Genomic DNA, 13,062 nt, shown 5'->3' on the forward strand with positions numbered 1-13,062 from the left:
CATGTATCATTCATGAGAAGGTGCCTCTGAGTACAAGATGTAGAATGAATCATGGATGATGTCATGCCACTCCTAAATCATCTCCTATATTCTCCTGATGCTTTTTCTAGAATCTCTCACTATAATCAACTTTTGTGGCCTCCTAGATGCATGGGAAATAGGCGCTTCCTTCTAGGTAGGAATTGGATACTTTTACAAGAGTAAAAGGATTTTCTATGCCCCAATAGGCACTTCCTTCTAAGTAGGAATTGGATCCTTTGGTTTTACAAGAGTAAAACCAAAAGATTTTATATGACCCACTTGACCTTAGACTATAGGCATGATAATTGGGTGGATATCCCAACAAAAGATAAGGGAAATAAAGTTACCACCATAACCACACTTTGATGCTAGCATGGAATGAAGAGTGAGTTGAGAACTCGCCTTTGCTTGGTTCATTATTACATGAAAACAATTCATGGAAAGTAAGAAAAATATAAGGGAAATGAAGTTACCATACCATGCTTTAGTGATGGCATGGAATGAATTAGATATCGCACGAGCTGAGAACTCCCCTTTGCTTGGATCACCAATAGAAAGAGAAATTGCATCGTGTTTACATTTTGAGAGCATGCGTGTGGCTGGTTGGGTGTTTGAGGTAGATCGCCCATCGCTAATGCCGTGTCGAGATGACCTCTTCTCCCTTCTTCCTTTCTTTCGTCCCCTTCTTTCTTTCCTTCTTCCTTTCTTTCTTCCCCTTCTTTCTTTCCTTCTTCTTCCTATCCTTATTCCTTTCCTCCTCCCTTTTCTCCTCTTCTTCCTTCCTTTCTTTCTTTCCTTCTTCCTTTTCTCCTCTTCTTCATTCCTTTCTTTCCTTCTCCTTTATTCATTTTCTTCTTCCTTTGCTTCTCTTCTTTCCTTCTTCCTTTTGTCCTCTTCTTCCTTCCTTTCTTTCTTCCCTTTCTTTCTCCTCTTCTTTTTTTTCTCTTCTTCCTTCCTTTCTTTCTTGTGTCCTCTCCCCTTTCTTTCTTTCTTTCTTTCTTTTCTCCCCCTCCTTCCTTCCTTCGTTTCTTTTTCTCCTCTCCCCTTTCCTTTTTCCTTTTCTCCTCTTCTTCCTTTCTTTCTGTCTTTTCCTTATTCCTTTATTTCTTTCTTTTCCTTCTTCCTTTTTCCTCTTCTTCCTTTATTTCTTCCTGTTCTCCTCTCTCCTCTCTCCTTTCCTTCTTCCTTTTCTCCTCTTCCTATTTTCCTTTTCCCATTTCCCCTTAAGGCCCTTCTTGGATTGGGTTTTTTTTCTTTTGGCACAGATCTACATAGGTAAGACTGGGTGGCGAGATCTGTGGTGTGCCAAGGTTGTAATGGGGGGGCAAATCTGTGTTATGCTAGGTAAGGGGGGATAGACTCATCGTGTGACAAAGGTAATGATTTTTTTGGGGGGATCTATGATGTGCTTGGTAATGGAGAGAGATGTGGTGCATGATGTGAGGTATAAGGGCAGTAGTGGTGGTGAGATGTGAGAGGTACAAGGGCAATGGTGAGTGAGGGATTAGGGCAGGTGTGAATAGATAATGGGGGTGGTGTTGCATGGGTAGTGGTGAGGGGTGAAGCACAAAGTGAGCAAGGGAGATGGTGCACAAGGGAGCCTAGTGGTAGTTGCATCTAATATTGTAACACGACCTTGAAAACTGTAATGAAAGGGATGTTCTCTTGTGTAGAGTATTATGTCTACTCTCTTGTCATTTCAAGCTAGAGCTAAGTGCTGCTGCAGTGAAGTCATATCTCTTGGTGGTATGGGACACTAAGGTAAGATATGTGATACTTCATTGTATTTATATGTGCACCCTTGGGCTCGAGGGTGGTTGGGTGGATGAGTATATGGCTGGTTCATGTATATTTATTCATGGTTATTAGCTAGAGAGATCTTTAGGGTTTTAACAGTGGTATCAGAGCAGTCTCTAGTTAATTTTTGATGTTTTTCTCCTCTTATTTTTCTCTCATTATTCCAAGCATTTTAAAGTAAATTTTAACATTTACTAAGCAAAAAATGTTATTTTTTGGTTTGTTTTGGTGGTCTATCCATTGTTGGGAACGTCAATATGGCAGTCAGGAACGTGGTGCTTCTTGACTTGGATGGACGTATCAACGTTGTGGGAAAATTTTGTGAGTGGAAATGCTATTTTTTCTATTTTTATAGTTAATATAAGCATTTTATGGATTTTTTATACCAAAATAACGCACGTGCTACTGTAGGTATTTTTTGGTAGAAAGGATTTCCTAAATTTCTACAATTTTTAGGGATTTTTCCTAATTATTTAAGAATTTTTAAAAGCATTTTATGGTTAAAAAAGGTATTTTTAATGCATTTTTTGCGGGTTTCCCACGGGCATGCTATCAATTTTCTACCAAAATTTAGTAGAAGGCAACATGTTGATGCATCGGGTTCTCTTCAAATCTGAATTTCCTTTCATTTTTTCTCTCTCGCGTCGTCGTGTGAACACCTCTTAGGTGGGAATATTTTTTATTAATACTAATCATAATTAAGAAATGATTAATGTTTAATCAAAATTAGGCATTGATCTCTCTGTTTTAACATAGAAGAGTAGTGAGAGATGGTGGAGAAGGGAATTAAGATGGAGAAATGGGAAGTGAGGAGGGGAAGCTTAGCCCCCCCATTCACTCTGGAAATGAAAGGTCAAGAGTCACTTGAGTGCTCTCCTATATAATAGGGGCATGGGGCACTCTCAAGGGATGTTCTCTTGTGTAGAGCATTGTATCTACTCTCTTGCCATTTCACACTACAGCTACATGCTGTTGGATTGAAGGCATACCTCTTGGTGGTATGGGACACCAAGGTTAGGTATGTGGTTCTTCATTATTTCACACTACAGCTACATGACTACAGCTACATGCTGTTGGATTGAAGGCATACCTCTTGGTGGTATGGGATACCAAGGTTAGGTATGTGGTTCTTCATTATTTTCATGTGTGCACCCTTGGGCTCGGGGGTGGATGGGTGGATGAGTATATGCCATGATTATGCATGTTATGCATAGTGATTAGCTACCCGTCCACCCCCGAGCCCAAGGGTGCACACATGAAAATAATGAATAACCTAGCTAATCACTATGCATAAACATGCATAATCCTGGCATATACTCATCCACCCATCCACCCCCGAGCCCAAGGGTGCACACATGAAAATAATGAAGAACCTACCTAACCTTGGTGTCCCCCATACCACCACTGTTAAAATCCCATAGATCTCTCTAGCTAATCACTATGCATAAACATGCATAATCTAGGCATATACTCATCCCACCCGTCCACCCCCAAGCCCAAGGGTGCACACATGAAAATAATGAAGAACCACATACCTAACCTTGGTGTCCCATAACACTAAGAGGTATGCCTTCAATCCAGTAGCACCAACATAGCTATAGTGCGAAATGGCAAGAGAGTAGATACCATGCTTTACACAAGAGAACATCCCTTAAGGAGTGATAAGGTTTCCATTGTGATGGAAAGACATCAAATGTTTGACCCAACCAACAAAAAAGGCTTTTTTTAATGAAACCATTCCATCCCTAAAATGATGTCTACATGACCCAAGCTCATGACATGAAAATCAAGTCTATTTGAGTACAACTGGATGTCTAATGGTAGTTTTAACACCTTCTTCTCCCAGAATTGGACTTGTCCTCCAGCCATCTTGACCTTGTACATGTGATCATTCTGTGTGGTTTTCATCATTTGTACCACAATGTTGTCAATAAAATTATGAGTGCTACCATGATCAAACAAAATATGAACCTAATGTCCATTTATTGATCCATAAACACGAAATAATTTGCTCGGACCAAAAATGTCTTTACTGAAAGTATAATATGAACATTGGCTTCCTTCAAGATATGTAATATTGACTTCAGAAAATTTACCTTGAAGTTCTATAATGTGTGCAGATTTCTTTGGTATGAACTTCTTCGGTGCCGCCTTTTGTCCAGGCAGGTGCTGTAGCTCCATTCAAAGGACATAATTCCTTCGTGTGTCCCTTTTCCTTGCATTTGAAACATGTGATATTATCCTTGCTCACAAATTTCTACTTCTTGCTGGCGTTGTCTGAATTTATGGGTTTTGGTAGTACGGACTTTTTATTGGAATTTTTGGATTTTGGTAGTATGAAGGACTTTTTATTGGCCAAAAATGAAGGATTTCGTTTAGAATTATGTGGTCAAATGTTATCAATGTTAGATTAATAAGGCAAAACACCTTAAATCTGCTGGGTTATTACATCCTTTGCATATTCTGTCTCGAAAGTGGGAAAGTATTTCCATGGATTTCATTACGTGACTTTCACGTACCAGTAGGGGTCACGATGCCATTTGGGTAGTCGTGGATAGATTGACAAATATGGTTAGGTTTTTACCCACAAAGACAATAGTTGAATGCAAGGTAAGTGTGGTCAACTCCTACAAGTGGGGGGAGATGATGAAATCTGGAATATGTGTTATGAGAGATAGAGACCCCATGAGTTAATCATAGTTTTAAAACCCCCAGTATGTGGGAAGCACGTAAGGTTTCCCAACGTAGTGCCAACATAACATCTCATTATATGTAATTAACTCATGCATGGCTCCCATCTCTAGGAAGTGTCTCCCATATGGTGTGATATGTGTTGTATCCTAAGAGGCCCATTGTAAAGCCATCTATAGGAAGTGTCTCCCATATGGGGTGATATGTGTTATATCTAAGAGGCCCATCTCATTGAGAATGACAACATGATGGCATCATCCTAGAAATCATATATCAAGATATGTTCCATTGTTGTTCGTGCATTAAAATCACCCAATAAGAGAACATCTCAGAACTCTCGCAAACAATGGTGTATACGGGGACTTGCCTTCTAGTGTCAAGGCACATATATAAGGTGATTTCTCAGGTTGGGAAGTAGCATATAGCAATGTACATCAACCTCAAGCCATGCCCAACTAATCCATACGTATTGAAAATTTTATGTAGAAAGATCAAAAATTAAAGAGAGAGACAGAAGTGCGTGTTTTTTTATACTGGTGACAATTGGGAAGGAGACTAGTAGAGGGGGAGAGAGAGAAGCATGTGCTCATCCCCATTGGTCAAAATTGTCATAAAAGGATGATTCATGATAAAAGTTAAAAACCCGAACAACCTTCTACTTAATGTTTCAAGCATATATAAAAAACTAAGGTAAAAAATAGAAGAATCATGTTAATAAAATCGAACAAAAAGGTTATGGTGCCTTATTCTCACTCAAACTTCTTAAGGTATAATCATTGTTTACATTCTTATTAAAGTGTGTGTGTGTGTGTGTGTGTGAGAGAGAGAGAGAGAGAGAGAGAGAGAGAGAGAGAGAGAGAGAGAGAGAGAGAGAGAGAGAGAGAGAGTTATTAACATGTGTAGAAGGCTATGATGGACTATGAGACCAAAGTGGTACTCGAATGTTTAAAGTCTATAAAAAAGGAGGAGTATTGATAAACCTTGTTAGAGCATGTGTAATGTGGGGTTATAAAATATAGGAGAATGAATGTATACATACATTGCACCCTCTAATTGAAAGGGGGTTTTGTAGATTAGGAGGGCTCCTAAAATGTCTTTAAAATGTATAAAAGGGGGTTTTTATATAGGGGCTTGTGTAGCCTTTGGCCTCCAAGAAGTCCTGGAGTGGATAGTCTTATACACGAACACTTTATACCCTATGCTAGTGGCAAGGGTTTTTTCCCCATCTGAACACACTCTAGTATGTCGGGTATATCAACCCTAGGACAAGTATCTTGTACTCCACTCATTTCTTATCATTGTATCGAGTACTTCCAACTATCACATCTCCTTTGTTGCTCTCGGAGCTCGATAATACGACTGTGTGTGACTATGAGTCTGTGTGTGTGCAAAGCATCTACTCCCTCATCCACCAACATTGGTATCAAAGCAGTGTATCAGAGCCTAGTTTCAGAGCCAATAGCTCCACGCCTTTATTCTCTAAAGTGGCAAAGAGTGGTATAATGGTATCATTACTTTATGCTACCATAGCTCTAGCTCTTGCACTTCTCATAGATCGAGGGTTTCACTTCCTTCCATACATTGCTAGTGTCATTAGTTGTCGTTGCCGTACATCCTGGGTATACTCTTGCGTCTCACATTTTACACAGTTTTAGGGTATCTTCCTCCTTCTATACATTGGTTTCATTCATTTATGCTACCATACATTCGGCATTCCCCCACACTACACTTAGCTCAACTAAGAAGCTTTCGACATCGGACTTCTGTGTCCACCGATTTTTGCTGGTTTTGCTATTGCACTTGTGCTCTTTAAGTACCAGCTTTTAACTTTCAATATTGGACTTTTGTGTCCGTCGATTTTGCCCGGTTAGCCACTCAACATTTGGCTTTTCAGCTTTCGGCATCGAACTTGTGCATCCATTGGTTTTTCTCGGTCAACCATTCAACTACATCCATTGATCTTGCATGATCAGCCACTCAACGTTCATCTTTTAGCTTTCGACATTAAACTTCTACGTCTGTCAATCTTGCCCCATCAGCCATGCATCCATCGGCTTTGCTTGGTCAACCATTCAACAGTTGGCTTTCTGCATAAAGCATTCGACTTCAGCCCTCAACCAGAGAAGAAGAAAAGGAAGCCAAGAAGACGCTATAAAACTTTAGATTTGCATATTGGTCAAGGTCAGGAGGAATATACCTTGATGGGAGATTTAAAGGGAAGGGCAGCCAATATAACTTTTGCCCAGCTTGGATTGTGTCCAAAGCTCAAGAGAGAGTGTCACTACATCTTCATTGCAGGATGTTACTTTGCCAGTCATAGATTCTGGTCATGATCCTTACTCTAATGATTATGCTTTATAACAACTGTCAACTGAGTTGTCTCTATGGCTGTTGTACGGGGGGCACATGTTATGTATTGCTATTGGTGATGTCCTTGTTCACTTATTCATTTGACCTCTCAATTGTGCTATGTCTTGGAGACATACCTATATACAGTGACACTTATATGTTGAGATGTATTACTCTCGTTCCTAGCTTCTTGTTTGAGTTGCCTCCCCTTTTTAGCTCATTTACATGGATGCTAATGGTGTCACAATGTTACATTGTCTCTTCAGCTTAGTTGCCTTGTCACTATGCATAATTCAAGGGTTTCTCTACATCAATCTATGTGGGATTATACATCTCTTTTATTTTTGCATACACACCACAATGCCTGGTCTTACTGAGAGGTTGCCTTATACTCTCATAGTAATGGCTAGATGTATGCCTTGTAGCCCCCACTTGTTGAGAGATTTGTTTCCATTGTTGATTATCACCTTGTCGGCTTGACCATTGACTAAGGTTCCTTTATTGATGTATTGGCATTCAGTGGACCTTGACATCTTATGCATTGCTGTTGGAAATTGTGCCAGAACACATTGTCCATAGTGCAATTATTTGGTACTGGTGCTGAATCCATTGAGCCTTCTTTGGCTCCAAATTAGCCTTCCACTGCAGTTGATAATCAGCCACTTCAATAGCCCAACTTTCCCATATTGCACCAGATCAACCACACTTTGATTAGGATGCCATGGGCGATGCATTAATTGAAGAGGATGATGTCAGGTCGGACACACGCTACCTCTCAACATGCATGTCATTTTGCTGATACGACCCTTGTTGCTTACACATTAAATGACGAGCCACTTTCTCCTTTTAATGCATTGGAGGATAATAATTAGGATGATTTGCTAGTGATTAGCCCTGATGAGGGGTAAATTTCAACTTTCATTCGCTGAATTACACCATGCATTTGATGTTACAGACATGGGGCTTTTGCATTAATGTTTGGGTATCCAATTTATACCAATTGAGGGGGGCATCATGCTATCTCAAAGAAGCTTTTGATGTACCACTTCTCAGCGAGCTATCGGATGCCTTATATATCTATGCACTACCTGTCTTGAGATTCGACAGTGTCATAGTTGAGCAGATTTATGCATTGTCCTAGTTGAGCAGATTCAACAGTGTTATAGTTGAGCAGATTTATGCATTGTCCTAGCACTTGGCAATGGCAAGCAGTGAAGCGTGTCTTTCTTTACCTTTAAGGCACTCTGGACTTTGCATTGTTTTATAGTAGCAATGTGTCTTATTTATGCTTGATTGCCTACATTGACAGTGACTAGGATGCACTAGGGTGTCCACCAATGGTAACTATTTTCTTCTTGGAAGTTCATGCATTTCATGGCTCAAGAAGAAGCAGTCGACAGTGGCCACTTGTAATTGTGAGGTTGAGTACATGGCAGCATTCGCACCTATAGTGGAGCGTGTATGGCTCCACTGTCTATTAGCAGATCTTGGTATTAGACAGTCGTCTTCTACTGCCATTTTCACTATGGAGTGTGTAGGGCTCCGCTGTCTATTGGCAGATCTTGGTATTAGACAAGCATCTTCTACCACCATTTTCATTGATAGTCAGAGTGCACTAGTAGTAGCGTGAAATTTGATTCTTCATGCATGGACATAGCACATTGAGGTATGTTATTATTATGTTAGGGTAAGGCTCTATGCAGGAGAGATAGCCTTGACTTACGTGCCTACACAAGACAATGTGACAGATGGGTTTACCAAGCTTTCCACAAAGCTTTAAACTTATTACCTCTACCAGGGTAGTTTGCTACACCATGTACACATTCACACCATTCACTTTAGGGGGCTTTATTAACCGTTGGCCTCCAGGAAGTCCTAATGTGAACAGTCTTATACACGAGCACTTTTTACCTTGTGCTGGCAGGGGTTTTTTCCCCATGTGAACACACTCTAGTGTGTTGGGTGTTGGGTACGTCAGGCCTAGGACTACAAGTATCTCATACTCCACTCATTTATTAGCATTGTATCAAGTGCTTCCAGTTATCACATCTCGTCTCTCTCGCTCTTTGAGCTCGATATGACTCTGTGTGTGTGTGGTGTGTGTGTGTGTGTGTGTGTGTGTGTGTGTGTGTGTGTGTGTGTAGAGCATCTACTCCCTCATCCAATAGCTTGAATACATGTGATAGAAGCATTGCTTAAAGAGTGACATACTCGAGGGAGGATGCCTATCACATCTAATCTATAAAAGGAGGTGTGTGTAGAGCATCCACTCCCTCATCCAACAGCTTGAATAGATGTGATAGAAGCATTGCTTAAAAAGTGACATACTCGAGGGAGGAAAGTTGTTAATTCATCAGAAACCTGAGATTAGTCTAGAACAACAATTTCTAATAACATTGGAGGAACGTTTGATGGATGCCTATCACATCTAATCTATAAAAGGGTTTTTTTATTAGGGGCTTGAACATAGGTGATAAATGAATTCCTTAAAGAGTGACAACCTCAGGGGATGATGATGCCTATCATATCCAATCATAATAAAAATAAAATGAAATGGAAATGTGATCATGTTATGTGCCTTATGGCTTATTGATTTTTATGCATATTCTACATACTCTACTTCTTGGAGGCCTCACACTATGTTAAGGTAATGGGTTACAAAGATGCATGAGAATCTCATCCCTTGAGGGGCTATGAGTTGATCCCTTTATATGAACACATCTTTAATTTCTCTTTGGGTCCCTTGTGATCTTTATGAATGATTGCCATTCTAAAGGTCCTTGGTTTTTTTATTTCAATCCTAGAGTGTTTAGAGGCAACTAGCTATTTGGAAAGGATGTGACAAGGATGTGACAAGGACTCCCTATGGTGGCAGGGATCTTTTGAGTCATACTCTTGTTAAGTAACCCGTGAATGTGCCTAACTAGGGTGGTAGTGTGTATATGGAGAGACCAGTGTTCTAATCCATCTCGATGCTTTAACATACCAACAATTGTCCACTTTCTTTGAAGCCAATTGCATGGACGAAGAAAAAGCCAATTATGAGAGTCATTTCATGCCCTTTGTCATGTTTCCAAAGCTACACCCTTTGTATGTGAATTGACTAGTTGAAACAAGGCATTTTGTGTGGAGTGGGGGACCTGTAAACTCTGTTAGAAAAATAAAACAACGTACTATGGGATAAAAGGTTTCTTGTGCAAATAAGATGTAAGAAACATCATAACTTTCAATCTTTTTATCAAGCTCTATTCTTGTGATGTGAGGTTTACCACAAAAAAAGGTGCTTCATACATAGATTCATGTTGGACCAAGTAGTCAAATATGAGATAGCTTGTTTAATACTAAAACGCACATGAAAACATTGCCTCTTTAGGCATGTAAAAGACACCTGGTGAGTTTTTCTCATTCATATGAAAATTTGGGCTTGTGTATACCACACTTAAGTTTGTGTGTTCTTTAACCATACCTATAGCATGAAAAATCCACCAAGTAGATGGTCTCGCCAAGCATGCATGGCCCTTGGCTCAAACTTCGGGCACTCCACCCACTCACTCAAATACGTCTCCACTATGAGAGGTGGGGACAATAGCTGAGTGGATAAGGTGGTACCCTTTCTCCTCCTAGACGCGAGTTCAATTATGGCCACATCTCCTCCTCACATCACAAAATGGTGAAAAAAATTACACTTGCAAAAAAAGTATGTCCCCACTCTTGATGCAAAAACCTTGGCTGGCTAACCATATAAGCTCACGAATTTTGAGGGTTCATTAGGTCCCTTGTCTAGATGTGTATGATGATGCTCTCTGATCGATTTTAAAAATGCCCTAGCAAATAGACTTATTAAAAGAGTTGAGCGAGAGGCTCTTATGCCTTACCATGGTTGAGTCCTTAGATGGTCTTGGTATCCGACTCGATTGTGAAGAGGGTGGCTAGTGGGTGTGGTGATGTTTGTGTGCGAGAGAGGAGAGAGGCTTTACGTCGACTTAATGATCTAGAGAGACCAATCGATGGGGAAGACTCGAACCTAGACGGGTCCATGGAGAGAGAGAGAGAGAGAGAGAGAGAGAGAGAGAGGGAGAGTGTGTGTGTTAATAACACTTAGTGAACACAAAATCATCAAACCAAAACTAGTCATTGGAAGTAGGCTAGTGATCACCAAAATCAACTTGTTAAAAGTACTCGTTGATCCAAAAAAAACAAGAAGGTACTCGTTGAAGTACACGAAATAAGGAGTACCCTCAAAATTTAGAGTGATTCAGTCTATTATGAATGTGAACTTATAATTTCTTAAAAGCATCTCACGACGCAAATGTTCTTGTCAAAAACCCTTCCCTCTGTCTCTGTGTGCCTGCAATCGGCTCTCTGTAGTGAGGAGGACTCTCTTTGGTTTGAAGAGGGCAGATTAGAAGAAAGAGGAAGAAGCAGAAGGGAAAAACACAGGAAGCTACAAAACTAGGGTTTTGGCTATGACGGGCATGCCCCCCCCTCCTTCTGCTGATCTTGGTGCTGGTCGTGGCCGCGGACTTGCTCCTCCGCCATGGATGCAAGGTAGGCTTCTTGCCTTTGCATTGTTTTCTTTCTATGTTTATGCCTATTTCTCGGTTGAGAGGGCTGGTTTTGGACCTCAGAGCATGCAATTTGACCTCTCTTTTTTCAAGCACAGCCCTGATCACCTCCTCCACATTTTTTGGATAGCATTGCCTTCTTGGCTGAGAGGGCTGGTTACGGACTTTCCATTGAGTTTTGCCCTTGCATTTTTGCCCCTTTACACGAGTAGTCGTGCCAAGTCTCTCTATGTTGGCTCTACTGCATTGTCATCAGACGGCTGGATATGCAAGAAGTTAGTAGGTTATGCAAATCCTTACTACTTCAGCTTATTGTGACAAACCCTATTGGCCGTATGGTATGCGATAGAAACTCAGCATGGTGATTTATCTATGCCATATGTAGAGCTGAACAGTTATGTGGACACATTCTCATAAGAAAACATGTCAAGGTCTCTCAAGGTTGCACCGTGGTGATGGCGGCAAATCCCCATAAAGTATTCACAGTGTCTGCCTCGCCTTATTATCAAGTTGTGTCCAAGACACACATGCATTTTGGGGCCGTTTTTAGCTATTTCTAGATGCAGAGGAGCCAGAAATGACAAGACTCAAGAATGCCAAAGTACAAGAGGGGTTGTTTGTCCAGAAATATTTTGACTTTTGACTCGTGAGTGGATGTAGGATTGCGAGGATTTGTTAGTGTATACAAGTTTAGAGTCTGCGCTTCGATTAGAAGAAGTTGTTGATACGTGTTTTCGCACTCAGATTCACACAGACCACATGATGATGTATTATAGTATGTAATCTATGCTTCCTGGAGCTTCTTGAGCCAGGCCTTTATATTAGAACAGAGTATCTCCTAGGGCTTCATGTTTAACTTGATTCAAAGCTCGTATCTGATTTGCAGGACCTATTGTATCAAATGTGTCTGGCCCTCCTCCCGCACCACAGGCTCCTCTTTCAGGCAATTCGATATCCACAGGACCGATGGTACACTTGTCTTCCAAAACCTCATGGTTTGGATGTAATGTAGAGTTACTTGTTTGCTCAGTTGGATGTTCTCGATATATATGAGTAAGTCTCTAAGTTGCTGATTGTATATGGTGTTCAGCCTCCACATCCGCCTGCTTTAGGTGCTTCAAGTGCCCTAGGGCCAGCTCCAGGATATGCTGCTGCTCTGCAGATGCAGGTATTTGCATGTCATTGACCATGTTTAGATTTCTGTAATCTTAGTGCGTGGATGTTGATCTTGATAATTAGTGTTTTATTTTGTGCTAATACAGTTTAGACCAGCAGCCCCACTGCAGCCGCAGCCTGGTCAAGTTTTCCTTCCGTCTAGCAGTCCACAAATTCGATCAGCAGTGGTCCCTCCTCCAAGCATAGGGCCTAACATGACTATGCACCGATCAAATATGCCTGGAGTGGGTCCTCCAAATGCTTCTGCACTTCAACCACAAGCCACACAATATCCACAAGTTTTACCACCATCCCAAGGGATTTCTTTTAATCAGCAGCAGAGACCATCGTCAGGCAGGCCTATACAAGTGCCACAACAGTCTCAGCCGCTGAGCTTCCCACCTCTAGGGGCAGTGAGAATCACACCGCCTCCTAGTTTCACTGTAAGACCATGATTTTAAGATGGTATTTTAATTTGATGCAG

The 13,062-nt window shown here is 40.9% G+C and overlaps 1 protein-coding gene across 35 annotated transcripts in view; it reads left to right on the forward strand.

Moving 5' to 3' along the window:
• The first annotated feature begins 11,104 nt into the window (after positions 1-11,104).
• LOC147627695 (pre-mRNA-processing protein 40A-like) overlaps positions 11,105-13,062 on the forward strand; it is a 76,962-nt gene continuing 75,004 nt past the window's right edge. For 24 of the 35 annotated variants that reach the window (XR_015268293.1, XR_015268295.1, XR_015268294.1 and 21 more), the window contains exons 1-4: positions 11,105-11,406; positions 12,310-12,392; positions 12,514-12,591; positions 12,686-13,021. Coding sequence is in view for 12 of the 35 variants with exons in the window: in XM_086814637.1 (XP_086670763.1) it covers positions 11,325-11,406; positions 12,310-12,392; positions 12,514-12,591; positions 12,686-13,021 (579 nt within the window). In the remaining 23 variants the exon portion in view is untranslated. The remainder of the gene's footprint in view (positions 11,407-12,309; positions 12,393-12,513; positions 12,592-12,685; positions 13,022-13,062) is intronic. The other 11 variants (XR_015268306.1, XR_015268308.1, XR_015268298.1 and 8 more) reach the window with 1 other exon arrangement.

This window comes from Cibotium barometz, chromosome 20 (assembly GCF_041138505.1).
Source record: "Cibotium barometz isolate CiBa-2024 chromosome 20, ASM4113850v1, whole genome shotgun sequence".
NCBI lineage: Eukaryota > Viridiplantae > Streptophyta > Polypodiopsida > Cyatheales > Cibotiaceae > Cibotium > Cibotium barometz.